This window comes from Epinephelus moara, chromosome 24 (assembly GCF_006386435.1).
Source record: "Epinephelus moara isolate mb chromosome 24, YSFRI_EMoa_1.0, whole genome shotgun sequence".
Classification (NCBI taxonomy): Eukaryota; Metazoa; Chordata; class Actinopteri; order Perciformes; family Serranidae; genus Epinephelus; species Epinephelus moara.
Genome location: NC_065529.1, coordinates 28,828,099 through 28,846,839, shown reverse-complemented (window position 1 = coordinate 28,846,839; position 18,741 = coordinate 28,828,099). Strand labels below are relative to the sequence as shown.

Genomic DNA, 18,741 nt, shown 5'->3' with positions numbered 1-18,741 from the left:
ACATGTTTCCACAGGAGCCGCAGAGGTCCCCATCTGCTCTTAGGGAATCATGTTGGTTTGAGTGTTATTGCTATCGACACCCTTCTGTTCTCGGGGGCAACTTTTGTTTTGATGCGTGTTTGCAAAAGTCAAACTCAAATCCTGATTCCCTCAAAGGAATCATGAGCACATTCGATACTAGACACTAAGCAGACTGCAACAAAATTCACATTTTACTTTGCAACTTCTTCCTGTTTGCTTATTGATTGTCTTCACACCTTTCCACCAGCATTAATCATGAATGCAATCCTGTTTGGCGGCTGACTTCCCACAGCACACGAATGCATCACGCAGGCAGGCAGACCTCTCAAATCAATGCGTGCATGACAACACAACAGTGGCATAACTTTGACAATAATGAAATTAGACTGTAATGTTGTTTAGATTGGACTAAGTTGTCTGTCTTACCACAGAGAAATTACAGGGTTCGTACAGTTTAAGATTTAAGGCTTTTTCAGACACCACTGGGAATGAAATTTAAGACAATCTTCCAATAACCCAAATTAAAAGTAATAAAAAAACATGAACAGACATCAGGGTTAGGGACATTTTTGCCCAGATGTTTATTGTAACATAGAACATAACATTTTTTTGTCTCGTTGCGGGGACGAGGGAAGAACAGAACTGGTAAATACTTGCCATTTGTTGGCGGGTTCTCTTGGTAACCATGTGTTCCTCACTCTGCATGTGGAATTCTGCTGCCCTGATTTCCATCATGCCGAGGTTGAAAATCTCTCGCCCTGTACCAGTTTCAGCCATGCTGCAAAATGTTGGTTAAATAGTTTGAATTTGCACCACCCCATGTGGTCCAGGGTACAGTGGAAGCAGTGGATCCTTCATTCAGAGCATTTCAGATAGGGACAAATATGAGTGTTGTTAGATATTTCATTCATTCATTTGTAACTGCTTATCCTGTTAGGGGCCACTGGGGTGTTGGAGTCTATCCCAGCTGACACTGGGAGAGAGGCGGGGTACGCCCTGGACAGGTCGTCAGACTATTGAAGGGCTGACATATAGAGACAGACCTACGGGCAATTTAGAGTCACCACTTAACCTGCAACAGTCCTGTCTCTGGACTGTGGGAGGAAGCCGGAGTACCTGGAGAAAACCCACGCTGACACGGGGAGAACGTGCACACTCCGCACAGAAGGGCTCCGCCACCCTGGGTTCAAACCAGGAACCCTCTTGTTGTGAGGCAACAATGCTAACCATCTGTGTGTCGTTAATGCAAAAGGCATTCTGCAAGTATTTATAAAAATTAGATGTAACCAATTCTTTAACATTCTTAACATGCAGCATCAGAAGACAACAACTGCCTGTGGTCTTGCCGGAAGACACAGAAGTTTTTGGATGTTATAGGGCGGGAAATTAATAAAATCTTAGCCACTGATCTAAGTATATATATTTCTTTGGATTATTTGCTATGTATCCTGCACTCGAAAGATGATGTTTTCCACAGAACATGGGAGCCTTTTCTGTCCTATATGGGATTGGACAGTTCAACTATTCTTATAATAGGGTTTATGTAGTGGATTTACATGTCTTGTCATTTGTTTTCCTTTCTTTTAGTGTAATTCTTGAGTCTCTTCTCTTTATAAATGTTTGATCTGTAAGCTGAGTTGAGTTGTTTTGTTTGTATATTCTGTTGTATGTAATATGAATTGTTTTCCCACCAAAAAAATCAATAGACATATTAAAAATAACATGTTATCTCAGTAAATCAGCTTAACGATGCAGAACACTGGTCGACTCTTTTAGTCTTTGAGTTGCTGTAGATCATTATCATAGCCAGCGTGCCTTTTCTGATTCTATCAGCTCCTGAAATTGGCTTTAAAAAAGACTCCAAAGGATGAGCATTACTTTTTTACAATGCAGTTCTAATGCAAATGTTACATAACCTACATTTTCATATGAGTTGAACTGGCAATCGTTCCTCATTAATCAAGTTGGAAATACGCACAGAGGGCAAAGCATCACATTTTGCAACTGGAGTGCATCCCACGCCTTTGACACTGTAGTTTTAAGGCATATTTTTTAAGAATAAAAGACAACCGAAAACTGGTATCGACTATAGAGGCTCACTTCTGAACTGCTCTTTGCAGTTTTAGAGTGCTACCCTTTTTAAGGTTGTCCTGTGCCTGGCTGACAGACACTCGTGACACTGTCCTGAAGCATTACCGCGGAGTAGATTCAGTGCAGAAACATGACACACTGATGTGAAGAACCAGAGGACGGACCAACAAAAGATAAAACTATTTGGGCAGAGTAATAATGGTAAAAATAGCTTTTGATTAAATAATGTAGGAGATTGAGAATCAAATAAATTATATATGGTCATAGCCTGAATTGCATTACATAATTCATGCACAGAGTCGTACATTATGTACCAACTGTCAACATGTGAAGTGTGTTTGAAAAAATAATAGAAGTGTGATTCTCAAACCACTTAAGGGCAAAGAGGAGGGAGACGCCCGTGGGGACGATGCTGGTGTCATGGCCGGACACGCATGAATCATGTATATTGCAGCTTTTCTTTTCTTTTTTAATCTGGAGCACAATTTAGCTGTCAGAGGAAGTGTTGGGATGCCTTTAGGGCCTCAACTCCCAAAGGGCGATGAGAGATTAGAATGTCAAATGTCACAGCGCACTTGAGAGATGCCTCGTGAAACTACTGGGAACTGCACAGGAAACACTGCGGAGAGTGGAGGCTAGTTTAGGGTTTCTTTGATTTTCCAAGGTCTTGGCTTGAAGCTCTGCACGATGCTTTTAAGACAGAAGAAAAAATAATGGTCATGACTCATTTGGCTGTGATTGCTTTTATGTGTTGGCAACTAAGGGAAGAAAGCAGCAGCTCCGCATGAGAATGTAAGACTTTGACCGAATCACTGCAACATCACCTGAGTCCATTTACTTCCAGGTTGGATGTTACGCAGCTCGCAACAACTTTGTGCTGTATTATTAATTATACTGTTCCCTTATTTCACATGTTTTAGAAATTCACAGCTCACTGCATGCAGGGAGGCTAATAAGTGTTACTGTTCAGGAGAAAATTGACTTTCAACAGGGGCTGAGATGCAGCCGCAAAATGAGTCGACAAGCACAAACACTCAACTGATGAAGAACTCCTTAACTGCGTTTTTCTGTTTTGTTCAATATTCTCAAGTTGAGATTTGTCATGAAGAGCATGTCACCCATCTGTTTTGTTTTATGGTTGCTTGAATGCAATTTATTGGAAATTAAAAACAAAACAAAACGGAACATTGTGGAACACTTACATCCTTTTTATTAAAGCTGTGAGCCTGGATCATGTCAAGGCTGATTTCAAAACAGCTGCGAGGCAATGTTTCACAAAAGACACAGAGAACATTACAGAGCCTCGTGGCTTATTGCTTAACTTAGGACCACAAATGCTGCTGTGGTTTTTTAATTTGGGACTGTCTGTTATTTAAGTTACACTCACTATTTCTGGAGCAGTCATACTCCAATACATGAAAAGTAATGTGCTGAAACAGTAAGGTGACGTCTTTAAATTGCAACAACCGTATCAAATAAGACAAAGAAAAGCAGCAATTCCCCACAAATGAGAACAAGGTCGTAGCCATGGAGTCAACATCAGGGGGGGTCCAATCTGCTTTTGGGTCTGCTATGGTGCAGTGGTTAACTTTGTCGCCTCACAGCAAGAGGGCTCCTGGTTTGAACACGGGGTGGGGGGCTCAAACTCAAGGTGAGGGAGCCCTTCTGTGCACTCCCCATGTCGGCATAGGTTTTCTCTGGGTTCAAGACATGCAGGTTAACTGGTGACTCTAAATTGCCCGAGCGTGAATGGTTGTCTGTCTCTGTGTCAGCCATGTGATAGCCTAGCAGCCTGTCCAGGGTGTACCCCGCCTCTCGCCCAATGTCAGCTGGGATAGGCTCCAGCCAAACCACAACCCCCAACAGGATAAGATGATGAATATCCAAGCAAGTGCAGCTATACGGTAAAATGTCAGTTTTTAAAACCAGGCCAACTAAGCAGGATTTGCCTAAAAATCAATATATAGACTCACACAGATGTAATGCCTCTCACACATCACTTATGACCCACTCTCAGTGTGTGGTGGTGTATTTATCTGCAGACACTGTGCCCTCTGCCTGTATTTTCTTCTTCATTTCTGTGCTGGGGATGTTTATGGGTGTGTACTCCCACAGCACTCAGGTGAGATCAAGACTTAATAAAAAGGTAGTGACCAGGTGCCAGACTGTTAGCAGCAGACATCCAAGAGACACAGCGGCAAAGAACCTGTAAATATAGCAAGGTGAAATGCCAAATGAGAGTGAGTCTGGGGTTGGCTTTTACTCTCACTTTCACTTTCAAGCAGTAACTGACAATTTTGCAAAGTATACGTTTATTTACGATTATGACTACATTTGCTGATGGTTACTTTGGACAGTGCTGCGTGGCTGCCTGTCATAGCATAGAAATTTTTTGTTTTTAATCAATACACTATATTGGGAATGGGGAACTGGATGGGTCCCCCCAATGTGTATTATAATTCCTGCCTTGACTGACAATCTAGGAGCAGAGAATGTCATTTTTAATTGAGATATAAAAAAAAATAGCCGCAGATTGATTTTCTGTCAACTAATCAATGAATTGTGTCAGCTATATATCCTCCCGAGACCCCAACTTTTGTTTGGTATGCATTTTTAATTTCTCCTAGCTATTTGGGATCAGTAGGACCTGATTAGAGTAAAAAACTAAACACTGTCAACGATAATTAAGTCCAAATGTCCTCAAACAAGTACTATCTAATTGACAGCGTCTTAGCTGTTTGTATTGCATATCAAACTACAAACATTATTAATCATGAATACACAAGTTTCAACCATAACGTGATCAGGTTTTGGACCTTGTCCTCTTTTGTGTCTGGATCAGCTGCAGACTGACTTGGCAGAAATGGCTGCCATCTTGTTTTTACATGGATTAGTGTATTGTGCTCTTACTACCACTAGATGGCACAAAAAAGTGTCCACGAATGAGGACAACAGGTCTAAGTTAAGTAGAATGAAGTTTAAGGTCCAGGAGACCCAAAATGTGATGTCCTCATATGAGGACACAGGGTCTCAGGAGGTTGACTTACGCCGGAATTCCACTGGATGCGTGTCCATTGCGGAACGGCAGCAATGGTTATCTGCTGCGTGCTCCGCCGTCTGTCAACACCCACCGGCTGCATTTGCCGTGCGGAGCGGTGCAGCTCCGCCGGACAGCGGGAGTCACGAGGACCCACGAGATCTCGCGAATTCACGCATAATCGCGCGATATAACAAGATGTAGTTTCTATAAACAGAACCACAAAACAAGAGGAGTAGTAGGAAGACATATCGGTGCACCTCCATGATTAACATCTCCTCGTCCATGGTGTCAACAGGGTGAAATGACATCTTAAAACCTCTGACCTGTTGACTTCAGGCCTGCCTCCACCCATTATGACGTTTTCAAGGTGTAGTGCAGGGAAATCCACAATATGATCCTTCATGAACACTGTGTATCTTATTTTGAAAATGAACCAGATGTTTTATTTTGTTTCTGTGCACGACTTCCTGCCCCACACGATCTGCTCTGTGCTGAATTGCTGTGTTGTGCTCTGGCGTCTGGCAAAATAGAAGTCCTGCATATTTGTTGCGTAGAGCTGCGGAATGCCGCAGCTGTGACGGAGCTGGTGGAAGCACACACATTGACAAGAACTGAAAGGAATCGGCTCTGCTGCCGTTCCGGAGCGCAGACGCAACCAACAGGCATCTGGTGGAATGTGGGGGTTAGACCTGTTGTCCTCATTCGTGGACACTTTTTTGCCATCTAGTGGTAGTAAGAGCACAATACACTTATCCATGTAAAAACAAGATGGCAGCCATCTCTGCCAAGTCAGTCTGCAGCCGATCCCGACACAAAAGTGGACAAGGTCTAAAACCTGATCACAGTTTATGGTTGAAACTTGTTTTTTTATAATGTTTGTAGTTTGATACGGCAAAAAATTTGACCAATTTTAGCAACAGCAACAAGCTAAGACACAGTTTATTAGGAAGTACTGGTTTGAAGACATAAGGACTATATTATCGACTCGTTTGAGGACACTGGGACTTTCTTATCATTGACAGTGTTTAGTTTTTTGTACTTTTCCGGTCCTGCTGATCCCAAATAGCTAAGAGAAATTAAAAAAAGCATACCAACTAAAAGTTTGGGTCTCAGACGGTTAAAACTAATTTGAGTTACAGGTAACGTTGTGTGGTTATTTGCATTATTTTTTATGTTTTACTGCTTTGGTGACACATCTTTTCACCCTCTGCACATAGGTTCCCTGGGTCTATTGTAGAGACATTTTTGGAGTCTGCATGATTGATCAAAGGGCCATTCTCTCACATCACCCGACAGACCGAGGCAGAAAACAATACTGAAAAGAATTCAGAAACTGCTGTTCAGGTTAATTGCACTTGATCAGTCAGAATACAGTCAGGTCTGGAGGATTGTCAAACACACTAATGTTTTGCAGTGTGCATGGAGGTAGTGCAGCCTGGAGGATCGTGTGAGGATGCCCACGAGGCTGTGGGGGCTTTGAAAAGGTAGGCATTTTGGAGAGGAAGCAGATGGCCCACATTAAAAGCAAAGGGCCCTTGTGACTGTCTTCAATGGCCCTGCAGAGAACTGGGTAATTAAATGAGAAATTTAATCAGATTCCTCAAATTAAATGTCCAGCTGGATAGTTCTGCAAGAACACCACTGACTACACATTTACCTAAGGGAGTGTCACCGGTGGATGCATAATTCTCCAATCAGCACACACTCATACATGATGATATTCCAGGTGATGATTACTGCTAAAGTATTCCATTCACAGTTCTGCCAGCAGGAGGCAAAGGGACATCACTGTGTGGCCACAGGAGGGTCGTTTTAATAATGGGGCCTGGGAGGAAGCAACAAAACAGTGAGATGACTGGATGGGGGTTGGAATCAGTGGATTGTCTTCTCTCTCTTTGAACAAGGCTTCAATCCCGTGTGTAGATCCTGCAAAACGGCCTTGACAGTTTTTCATCATGTTTGATGCAACATGTTTGATGCAACATTTAAAAGAGGCAGCACAATCCAGCGCGCGCGTGGACTTTGGTGACTTGACAATCTGACACGAGCCACTGATTTCTGGAGTCTTCTTTATCAGAGACACAAACCCAGACTCTGCTGGGTCCGTTCCGACTCATTTTGCATTCAGCAAATCCGGAGAGCCGCCTCCCCTCCCTCCGCTGCTCCCGCCCCGCGCTGGCTCCCTCTCACACGCAGCCTGTCCTGTAGGATGGGACCAGCAGCCAGATATCCATGCATGCCTGACCGCTAGTCCACTTCCTGGATGGAAGAATGGGACATTTCCAGCACCACTTTTCTTCGCATTGTGCATTGCCCTTCGTGACGCCGACGCCGCGGATAATCGCTTAATAATGCCCACGTGTAATCAATAATAATCGACCACTTTTTTTTTCACCCCTGTAGTTAAAGACAGCGATTGATCGCCGATTGACCCCTCCAACACTACGGGAATGTCGCTATCTGGAAGCCCGCTACAGGCACGGTGGAGTCCAACACATTTCCAACTGTTTGTGCACAGCCGTAGTGTGCGTACCGTGTTATTCCTCGAAGCTAAAAACAGCCTGTGCTCGGACTGGAGGCGAATAAATTTGTCTTTTTGAGAAAAGACACAGTGACTCCGCAGCCCGAGCCGCTAACCGTTTTACTTTGATGCTCTGCCTTCGTGGCTGCTGTGCCAACTTCGTCTCAGCTTCGGTCGTGTGTGTGTGATTTTTCCTTTTTCTTCTTTTTCTTTTTTTCTTTTATATATAAAACAAGAGAAAAGACTGAGAAACTTTGTCACCCGTTGCCTTCTTGTTGCTCTCGATGAGCTGTCTAACATGCGGAGAATACGGGAACCGAGTTACTGGTGGATTTTATCCTTAATTTTTTTAACCTTGCCCAAACACAAAGACTGTCATCCTGGTAAGTACTCACAGCTCGGGTTAGCTTTCATTTACGTAGCATATAAGTAATGTTGTTGAATTTGTCTGTGTATGACGAAGGGTAAAAGCGACTTTTGCTTGTCGAATACAGACATTTTTTCAGAGGCAACGTTCAGCCTGGGTTCCACTAACGGTTACTGGGCCGAGCCGAGTTTAAACGTCCAACGGTTAAATGTTAAACGTTTAGCCTCCATGTTATTGATTAGGCAGCTGGACTATGGCGCAAACTATCCCCTGCTTTTAGCGTTAGGGCTAAACATTTATTCACTAGTCCCGCTAAACAACTCCTGTTTGACCCTGACGCTTTTACACGTTAGCTACAACACTGCTTGTTCATACAACATGGTGTCTCAAGACTTCATCAATCTCAGGAAATGTAGCTAATATAACATTCCTGTGAGCACTCAGTGTGATTTGTGAGTTACTTTATCTCCCGTGGAATTATTAGCTGTGTGTCTGCCTGTATCTGTCAGACACTGTAGTTTTGTTGTGGTGTTTATAAGGTGTCCCCAAGTTTTATTACAGGCTTGCTGTAGTTGTGGTCGTGGTTTATGTGGAGGTATAATCTGTGTGTCTGCCTGCTGTCATGTGCGTAGGTAGGGACGAGGATGAGGGCGATAGTTAGCGCTGTTGGCTCGTGGATGGATGTGGATGGATATGTGTGTATGAGGGGCGATTAATGCCACGGGAGCACAAATGTAGTCCCTGAAATATCTGGAGTATGGGCTACCAGTTTGAGATGACTGGTGTTCATGGGCGTAGATTTCAGGGGGGACGAGGGGGACATGTCCCTCTCAGTATTTATGTGCAAAAGCTGAATGATTATGGCCAAAATGATTTTCACAATTATTTTGATCATCTCTGATATCAAAGTTATTTATAAATGCAAGACATAACCCGTTACTCTTTTGAAAAGCAATATTACTTTATGTATTACTTCCTGCAAACAGTAATTCATTACACTAATAGTTACATTATAAACTACTCATTATATTGTAATAACGATAATACATTTTATTTATTTATTTATATAGCACCTTTCAAAACACTGTTACAAAGTGCTGTACAATAAAACTAAACACAATTAAAACACAAGAAGAATAAAACAAATAACACGTCATAAAATATCATCTAGTAAAAGATAAAATAAAGAAAATCAAGATAATAAAAGGTAATTAAAATCAGTAATATAGCAATAAAACAGACAGACACCTTAGATAAAGTCAAGATATGCTTTCCGATAGAAGTATGTTTTTAGTAGGGATGTTCCTGGTGACTAACTTCTCTGTGGGCCAAACGAAAATTTTAATTAAGACTAGTCAACTAGTCTAATAAAGGGAAAACGCTCACATAACAGTCAAAATTTCGTACAATTTATTGTGAAGTATTAGAAACATTGTCCCAAAAAGTATTGTGTGCATTAAGAGCCCTTTGAAGTCTTGACTAGTTGTGGGCGGCTGCGTGACAGTGAAGTGGCCTTGTACGTGAATAAAACACAAGTTTGTTTAACCAACAAATATCTCTGGTGCCGACTAGCGAGGGGGCGGACGTTTAATCATTTAAACGTCTAATCGCGCGCATCCCTAGTTTGTAGGGGAGACTTTGACAAAGCCAGTGACTCAAACAGCCTTATATCCTCAGGCAGGTCGTCCCAGAGCCTCGTGGCCCTGGTGGCAAAAGCTCTGTCCCCTTTGGTCTTCAGTCTGGACTCTGGGACAAGCTGCGTGATTATCTTAAACTATGTAAAGGTTCATAAAGGACGAACAGGTCTGAAATGTAACCTGAAGGCCATGAAGAGCCTTAAACAAACAGGGAGCCATTGTAAGGAGGCTAAAACTGGTGTGATGCGGTCGTGCATCTTGGTTTTGGTTAAAAGCCTTGCGACTGAGTTCTGAACAATCTGAAGTCATTGCAAGGATTTTTAAATTGAGATATTACTTTTCTGTTACACCCCATAAAATTTGTATTAGCATATCTCCCCAAAATTGAGATGTGTGCCTTTGTGTGAATGTCAGGGTAATCGCTGTTAAGTGAAGCTAATGCTAGATAGTGTCTATATACCTGGGGGCTTTCTGTTGCCTGTGACTGGTATTTTCCCAAGGATCTGCCCGAAAGATGAAAAGTCACTCATGGAGCAATTACATCCACCACATATCCAGCCACAAGCATCATCACTTCTTTGTAGATGCAGCTGTCCATGATTAAAATCAAGTTTTGGTTGTTTAGCCAGTGCAGGGCTACAGCCGACCTCTGCGGCCGAGGAGGGTGTACCTTTGGTGGGGTGTATTTCCTGGAGCTTCATGTTGTTGTGTTGTGGGTCGTAGTAGCTGAGGTGTTTCAGACTGGAGGTTTGGGAACGTGTGTTTTGCAGTGGAAAGAGTTTTAGTATGACTCCCTGCAGCAACATTGCTCTTGTCATCTTTCCTCCCAACAAAAGCAAAGTAATGGGAATATTTCCAACTAGCTTGCTGCTTTATGATGCGTGTGCACAACACAACGATTATGAAAATGAGTCTGCTGATGTGACTGTTGTATTTCAAGTCAGTAGCGATGTGATATCAAAAGTAACGTTGTAATGAGTTGTTTGGTTTTGGAGTAATTTTGATATTATAACTGAAATTTCATTAGTAATTAGTTACACTACTCGTTACTGGAAAAAGTAATATAATTACTGTAATGCGTGACTGCCCAACACTGCCCAACAGCATGATTTTTATGTGATAAATTGTGCAGCCCTAATTCTGTTCCACTAGAGATGTAAGTATTAAAGAAGGCTGATGGATTAACAGGTGAAATATTATGCTGCATTGAAATGGAGCTCATGAGCTCGTTTTTGTGACACGATCGTGTACACGAAGTTGTGAGCTGGCAGCTCTCAAAAAATTTCCACATATGAGGTTTTGAATACTACAACAAGGTGGCGTTCATATGGCCTCTCCTCATGAACATGGTAAACACAGCCCCATTTGAACGCAGCATTAGTGCTGTGCAGCCAGAGCTCAACACTACTGGACAGTTTATCACAGCTATCAAAGTTTGTGACTCTTACTACTAGAGAAGGTCAAATATTCCTCAGTGTTACTATCACCACTTGTGATGAGAGCAGTATGACAATACAGTATGTGACCGTGGTAATAACCTAGAATAGAGGTGAAATTTGAATCTGGTCACAGAATATGGTGCAACATAGGCCCGTTTTCCAGTTCGAATAGTATTTACCTAAGAGCTGCTCTCTGTAGGTTTAGTGTATTACTTGATTTGGATTAAAATTAATGTAAGGCTCTTTGTTAGCCTCACACAGGTAACAAGTTGGGTCGAGGGTTGAGCACACACTGACACACCTATGCTGCTTTTAAAGGGTAAAAACGTGACAACAAGCAGAATGTGTATGTGGGAGCCCAAAGGAGGTCTGGTGGCGACATGGGACAATGGCAAACAGACATCTTTGAACAAGAACTCAAAATAACGCATACTTAAGTTGATGTTTTTGTCTTTCCCCTCCTTGACTGAAAAAACTCAACACAAGCAGGGTTTCCCACACATTCATTTATTTGTGGTGGGCTGCCACGATTAAAACATCTGCCACCATGTTTCGTTTTCTATTTTCGGAACTGGATAGTTCATTAGGAAAGTATATATACCATTTGGTTATTATTTGCTCCTCAGATGGAGGGGCCAGCAGATGGAGCAGCAGTATGGCAGGCGCAGTGAAAGTAAAACTTAACCTTAAGTATGCTGGGTGTAAAGTTTTGCTTTCACTCACAAACAGCTGTTCCTGTCACCCATCAATCTAATCCGATCAGCACTGATCAGCTCTGATCGGATTGACTGATTCACCCCACGACTCAAAAAGAGTTCAGTCTGTGTTGCGTTCAATCACCCACAAAAATTAGAGTGGGCACACAGACAAATACAGTGCCACGCAGGAAATGGCAGGCTGAATCCGAGTTGCTACGATTGCTGACTGAAGGTAGTGTGAAGAGCGGGACATTTTACATTTAAAACATAAACTGTTATCGCTCTCTGGTAGACAAACTATTTATGTACTACAAACAATTTTATGCACTGCAAATTCTCACTTGTCACCCAACAACCACGCTTGAAATATGTCTGTATAGCTAATATCGGACTATAATAACTACCCAGTAGTTTATCACTCTGGCTCTATGCATTTGAAGAATCAGCTAAACAGTAATTGCATCTACTTTGTAAAATCAGTCATATGTTAAATTTCATTTTAAAATTCTAGCAGCTGAAGAGAGTCTTACTTAGTTTGCATACCAATTATATTGGATGTTTTTATTTTGTGGCACCAGTCATCTTCCATAGCCGAGTCGCAATGATGTAACATAGGAGAATGGTTCCTCTCTGAGTCACCCCCCCTTCTCCGTCCCAAAATCCCCCAGTTCCCTGCTTCCACGTCCTTAGTTTGCAGCTTTATTGACTAGTAGCCTTCCAGGCCCATAACACATCTGAGTTTTCTCATATGGCATGTCTCACCAGACCTCTGACACACAGCAAACAGGCAATACAGGCTGACGGGCAGACCGGCTCAGGAGGTGGTGGAGGATAAATCCAATTTAACTACTCGTACACTGTCACGTAACTGTATTCATCTACCGTCTAGGCTGGTGACCTAAATCTTTATAATATAAATTTAGAGTTTACATAGACGGTATTACCAAACCGGTGCTTAAGTTCACATGAAAATAAAAGATTTGAAAGGGAGGGGGATTATTTTCTGTCTTAAATTAGTGCATACCAGAATTAAAGGCATAACTGTCGATGAAATTGCCCTAATTTTCATGACATCTGAGAGAATTTTATCTCAAGTATTACATATAGAGGCAATAAACACTAATTTAAGATGATCAGCCTTGTTTTGAAAAGCAGTCTCGCATGCCCTTTCTCACTTAAACAAACATCCCTGAGTGTTTTCCCCCCTTAAATGTCACTTCGTACAACAATGTGGAGACAAAAAATTATGTAAGAAGAGTATTCAGAGTTGCGGTTTGGTAAAAACTGTAGTTATGTCTGTTTTAAAGTTGTGTGGGTGGAACTGCAGCTCCGTAGTCGCCGTGAGAAGCATAGCTTGTCATTAATTATAGAAACTCTCCTGATTGCATCACTTAAGTAATGAGGAAATTATTGCATGTTACTTGACAGCTAAACAAAAATGGAGAAAGGCGTAAAGCCTGGTGATACAGCTGGGGAATAATTGGTAGCTATAGACAATAGGACCTTAATGAAAAGGATTTAGGGAATTAAAATAGAAAACAATTACTATTTTTTCATAGACATAATGGGCATTTTTGCTTGTGTGCACTGCGTTGTAAGGATGTCCTCCTCTAGGAGCAACATCACCATCCGTTGCAAATTGTATATTAGTGAGCAAACATGCTATTAATGCTATTAATGAGGTCCTGATGTACTGCTGTGCCAGCAGGATGCCAGCTGTCTGGACATCACTGATGCTGGTAACGGCATCATTATCATCAAGGTCCTCCTCTACCTTCTCTGGATAATTGGTTCGATATGTACAGTACTGACACACAACATCTCAAAAGTAGCTATCTCCTGGTTTTAAAATAGCTTCAGTAACATATGCTCAGTCTTGATTGTGGACGAGCTCAGCACACGGTTATCTGTTGTCTCTCCACCAGCTGCCTGTGCCACCCACTAAATGGTCCGATGGGGAAACACTGCAACTGTAATCACTTTTCACTCGTGCAGATAATTCGCTGTTTATCCTTTTCTGCTAGTGATGCTCATCCTTTGCTTGTTGCTTTGAAATTTAATGACCATCTTATCTGTCGGTCTAATTAGACTGGATAAACTTCATAACAATGATGTGTTCTTGTTATTAAGAACAGTTGTGATTTAGTGTGTTTGTGTGATGGCGGTGAAGCAGTGACCACCACTATGGTATGGGAAGAGCACCCCAGCATGTTTTTCTTCAAGCTGTGGAAAGAGTCTGACATTTGCATGAAAATAGCCTGTGAAATGAGCTTCTTCTATTATCCTACAGCTTCCTTCATAAATTGCTAATAACATGAAGTCAGTTTTGTGTATGCTACAAAGACAGGATAAATTTGTTAAATGAGTGACATTTAAAGTACCCTAAAGATGAGCAAAATCAGTATTTCAGGGCAGAGAAGGCAGTCAGAAAAATGAGACGAACTTCCAGAGACACATGCAGAATAATTTAAAGTTTGAAACGATTTCTCGTGGTAGAGTGTGAATTATTTCTTTCGGGTTCAGTGTTAATGTTGCAGAATGTCCTCACTGATGGGAAATGCTGTTTGAAAAATTGGTCATAATTTCCCTGGTGTAGCCAGGGCAAGTCCAAGTAAACATTTGCAACCTTGTATTACTTTCAGAATTTATGATTTATTCAATCTTTAAATTTTTAAAAAGGGATACTTGCTCAGCGTTTCCATACCAGATGTAAAATTGCTGTGTGCTCTGACACCGAGGAGACATCTTGAGCACCAAGAAATCAAAGTAATAGACTAGTGTGTATTCTCACAATATGAAAAAAAGTGTAGGATGTACCCAGTTAGGGGCTGTGCTGCTCTTAAAGGTGCCCTGTAGAGTTTTATTATCAAAAGGCATTGTGTGTTTCCTTGAGGTCTAACAAATAGGGCTATGTTGAATGTGTTTCTTGTCCTTGACAAATATTTGCAAGTAAGATTTTTCAAAATATTTTACGTCCCCCTTGTAAAAAACTTTGATTCATAGCGCTGCTAATGATTAGAATCAGAACAGGGCACCTTTAAAATGTTCTGAACTGAAGTTTAGACCGACAAAAGCTCCATTCACACATGCACCGCAAACCTGGAAATATCTCCATCAGGAGGAGCTGCATGTGAGAAAGCAAATGTCCGAAATAGTTGGATTGGATAGTAAATGGACTTTACCCTGCTAGCTTCTGAGTGCAAAGTCCATGCAATGTCCGATTTAGCCCAAGTGTGAGTGTTGGTAATGTTTCTATCGTGCTGATCGTGCGAAATTGGAGGAAGCAAGACGTCCGAGGGTGAAGTGAAGAAGTAGGGTAATTTACACAAAGACGGCAACAAAAAGGTCTAAGTGGAAAGATGATGATAATCTGGAACTTCTGTCGGTAAGGGCCGACACCAGCATTGTCAGTCACATTCAACGTACAGCATGAGACTCTGTTGTTGACTAAATTACGACCCTGCTTTGTAGAGGTGTGCCATATCATCTCGTTCACGATAATACTGGGATAATTTTTAATATATGAAAAATTTATATCATGCCACTCAACTTGTTGACGTATTGTGTCATACAGCAGCAACAACAAGCATGGCTGAAAGCAAAATTATTAGCAACTCCACGGTGATTACAGATAGAGGAGCAGCGTCAGTAGTGTGGAATAAACTGTGGCGTCCTGAATGTTTTTTTGAACAGCCCCTGACTTTTCAGACTGTTATTGTGAGTTACCCTCCCTGCAGAGGGAACTCACTTAGCGGCTCCTCCAGCAGCAGCACAATGTCCTTCCTCTCCTCTATTGCTGTGCGCACACTGGAGTCGGTGATGATAAGTGGAGACATGGCAGAACATAAAGGTTCAGGTGGAAAAAAAACCCCTCAATTATTTAGGATTTTGCTAAAAGACAAGGAAATCTGCCTGTTGATTTATATAGATCCCAGGGTTTATTTTTTTGTATTTGGGAACTGTTTAAATGTGTAATTTGTGGTGGATTTTCTTTTGTTGTACTAGTATACAGACTCTGAACCCCACTCTGACTTACTGTTGTTCACAAACTAAAGAAATGAGAAATCATTTTAATTTTTAATGAATATTTGAAGGCGAACTTATTTTGTTGCAATTCTGTTTTCTTAAATGAATAATTATTATAAATTTTTTTTTATTTGTTAAATCGTCAATAATATTGTTAGCGCAAAAATACCCTCAAATATCTTGATATTATTTAAGGGCTATATCACCCACCCCTACTGCTTTGTAACCGCGGTGTAATCTGAGTCCTGCCTCTTGCATACTTTACCCAGCTGCCCCTCCTCGCCAAAACCAAAGGGTGAGAACCCCTCCGACACAATCTCCTGTTGAGTGCTACATGCGTGAAAAGAAAACTGTGGACAATGTTTTGACCTGATTCTTCAAAAACATTATCCAGACTTCACATTTGAAAATGGCTGGTCCCCAGCAGGGTGGATTAGAATGCATGTTGAAAAAGTCTTAAGTATGCTCTACTACCTATACTCTGATTCTCCCTGCTCTTTAGTTGTATGTTACTGTAATTGAATTAGCAGAGAATCAATACCTAGTGTACCGTTTCCAGGAGCTGCAGCTGAACCCGAGCAACCAGAGGACATTACTGGTGAGGTCGTCCTGTGTGGGGGATGCTGGCATTAATGCTGAAATGGAATATTTCAGCTGATATGAGCCCAACATTATGAGAACAATGCTTTATTTAAAGGATAATTATAGTAATTTGACATTAATTGTGATTAAACTGTTTATTTGTATAACTTATGTTAATCAAGGCAATCAGTCATCACTTCATTACTTGGTGTGTACGGTTGAGTTCACTCGGTCTTTCAGCCAAGATACTCCAAGCTGGTCACAGTAGCATTTTAATCATTTAGAATGACTCACAGCCACTTCACTCCGAATCATTTCATCTGTCCTAGCAACATGCAACCCAAAACACATGAACACACACATACACACACACACACACACAAACCGGATTCAACCAGGCTGGTTGAAACAAGGGAGGATAAATGCTTTTGGGGGAACTAGTGTACTTATTTCCTGTGCTTCATGACAATAGTGATTAATGTCCAGGCAATAAGGCACTGTCGCTGAAGGACGTATACTGCTGCACTCAAGGACTCGGCCATATCAATAAATGTCCTGTGTCCTTCAGTCACCACGTCCTCTTTCCCCTTAAACAATCTTGCCGCGATGTGATACTGTGTCAGCCTTACTTACAGCTGGACTGTCAGTCACCGCTGCCCTGTAGAGAGTGGACACAATGGGACCTTCAGGCTCCCTTTTCCCTGCATTGTGCTATTGTGGGTCAAATGAGCATGTGTTTGCTTTGTGCTCTTTTTTTTTTTTTTTCCTTGGTGGGCCACATTCAAGATTGTCTTTTCAGAGGCGAGGAAAAGCAAATTCAAAAGTAGGCTATCCCATCCACGGGGCTCATTTTCCCTGTCGTGAATTATGGCGACAATCACTGAAGATATAGAATTAGGCTGTGCATGTTTTATCAAGCACAAGGTGCTCTGCAGAATGCAAAATAAGCTCGTTGAATAAGAGTCAAGTTGCATTTGATGAATTGAATTTTAACCTTTGCAGAAATTATGTTCTTGTTATTTTGCAGAAAATGCCTAAATCATACCTGTGCTCCAGCATATGGAAGTGATATTGTTATATTCGTTACCATGCATTTAGGTCAATTTTAGTTCAAAATGCAGCCACCACAGTCTTTAAATGCAGCCTTTACCCGGCTCCTCAAACTCTTCGGATGTTGTCACTGTGTATTATGTCCGGACAGACAAGTGTTTTGTTTGGATGGAACAGCAACATAATGCTTCAATGAAATTGAAATGATGCCATGCAAACCTGACAGTCCTTAGATCTTTGGCATTGGCTGTTTCATTTAGCGAAAAAACACCTAAGGGTGTTGGTTTATGCAACTGAAAGCTTTAGCTCTGTCATTCCTTTTTTAGTGGGCTGCTTTTAAATCTATTGATTTTATGAATTTTTGCAAACGATTTATTTTGACATGATTTGTTATGGTTTTATACGGCTTTTTGTTTTGTTACTGTCTGACAGATGTTGGATTTTTGAGGCCGTCAGTATATCAGCCAATAGCAAATTTTTTTAAACGTACAAAGACATTTTTGCTTGCGATCCCTTAAATTTGGTTATTAAAGAAATGCCACTAAGATATATATACTGAGATATAATCTGTGTATTTTATTTTCTGAGAGTGTCAGTTAATTGAAACATGCTCCTTGTCAGTGTGAGTTTGCATCAGTCTGTGTTAGGAGGGATTTTCCAACTCTTGAATTCATATGAGATGCAAGTAGGGCTGCCCCCGAATAGTCGACCAAACGTTAGGGTTATTAGTCTCTTAGATGCAACCTGCCCAGCGCCCGACCTCACATTTTCCAGGCGGTTAAAGCCGCGGCATGTGCATGGCCCCTAATATACAGGGCTGGTACCTGCGGTTATTACACAGGCTAGTTAATGACATGTCGGGCAGGAAATCCAAAGCGTGGGATCATTTTTAGGGATGCACCGAAATGAAAATTTGTGGCCGAAGCAGAATATTATTAAACGCTTGGCCGGGTACCGAATACCGAATATCATTGTTTAGTTTTTCATTAGTTTTTGCAGATGAACCCCCTCCAGATTAGTGTTGTCACGGTTCCAAAATTGGGACCCACTGTGCGATACCAGTGAAAATAACATGGTTCTGAGTAGTATCACGATACCACAGCGAAAATGAGGCAAATGTGCCTTTTGTCATTTATGAAAAGATAAATCACCTTTCTATAATACATCAATGATATTTCAATGGAATAAATTACTTATTGACATATTCATACTTCAAAAACAGCATCAATGAGTGATTAACATAGGGGGGATCAAAATAAAATAAATAAA

At 41.4% G+C, this 18,741-nt stretch overlaps 1 protein-coding gene across 2 annotated transcripts in view; it reads left to right on the top strand.

The window, feature by feature from the left end:
* Positions 1–7,040: 7,040 nt before the first annotated feature.
* Positions 7,041–18,741, top strand: part of ca16b (carbonic anhydrase XVI b) — a 137,643-nt gene continuing 125,942 nt past the window's right edge. Inside the window, exon 1 of one of the 2 annotated variants that reach the window (XM_050038083.1) lies at positions 7,041–8,056. In XM_050038083.1, coding sequence (XP_049894040.1) covers positions 7,972–8,056 — 85 coding nt within the window. In that variant the 5' untranslated portion in view covers positions 7,041–7,971. The remainder of the gene's footprint in view (positions 8,057–18,741) is intronic. The other variant, XM_050038084.1, reaches the window with a different exon arrangement.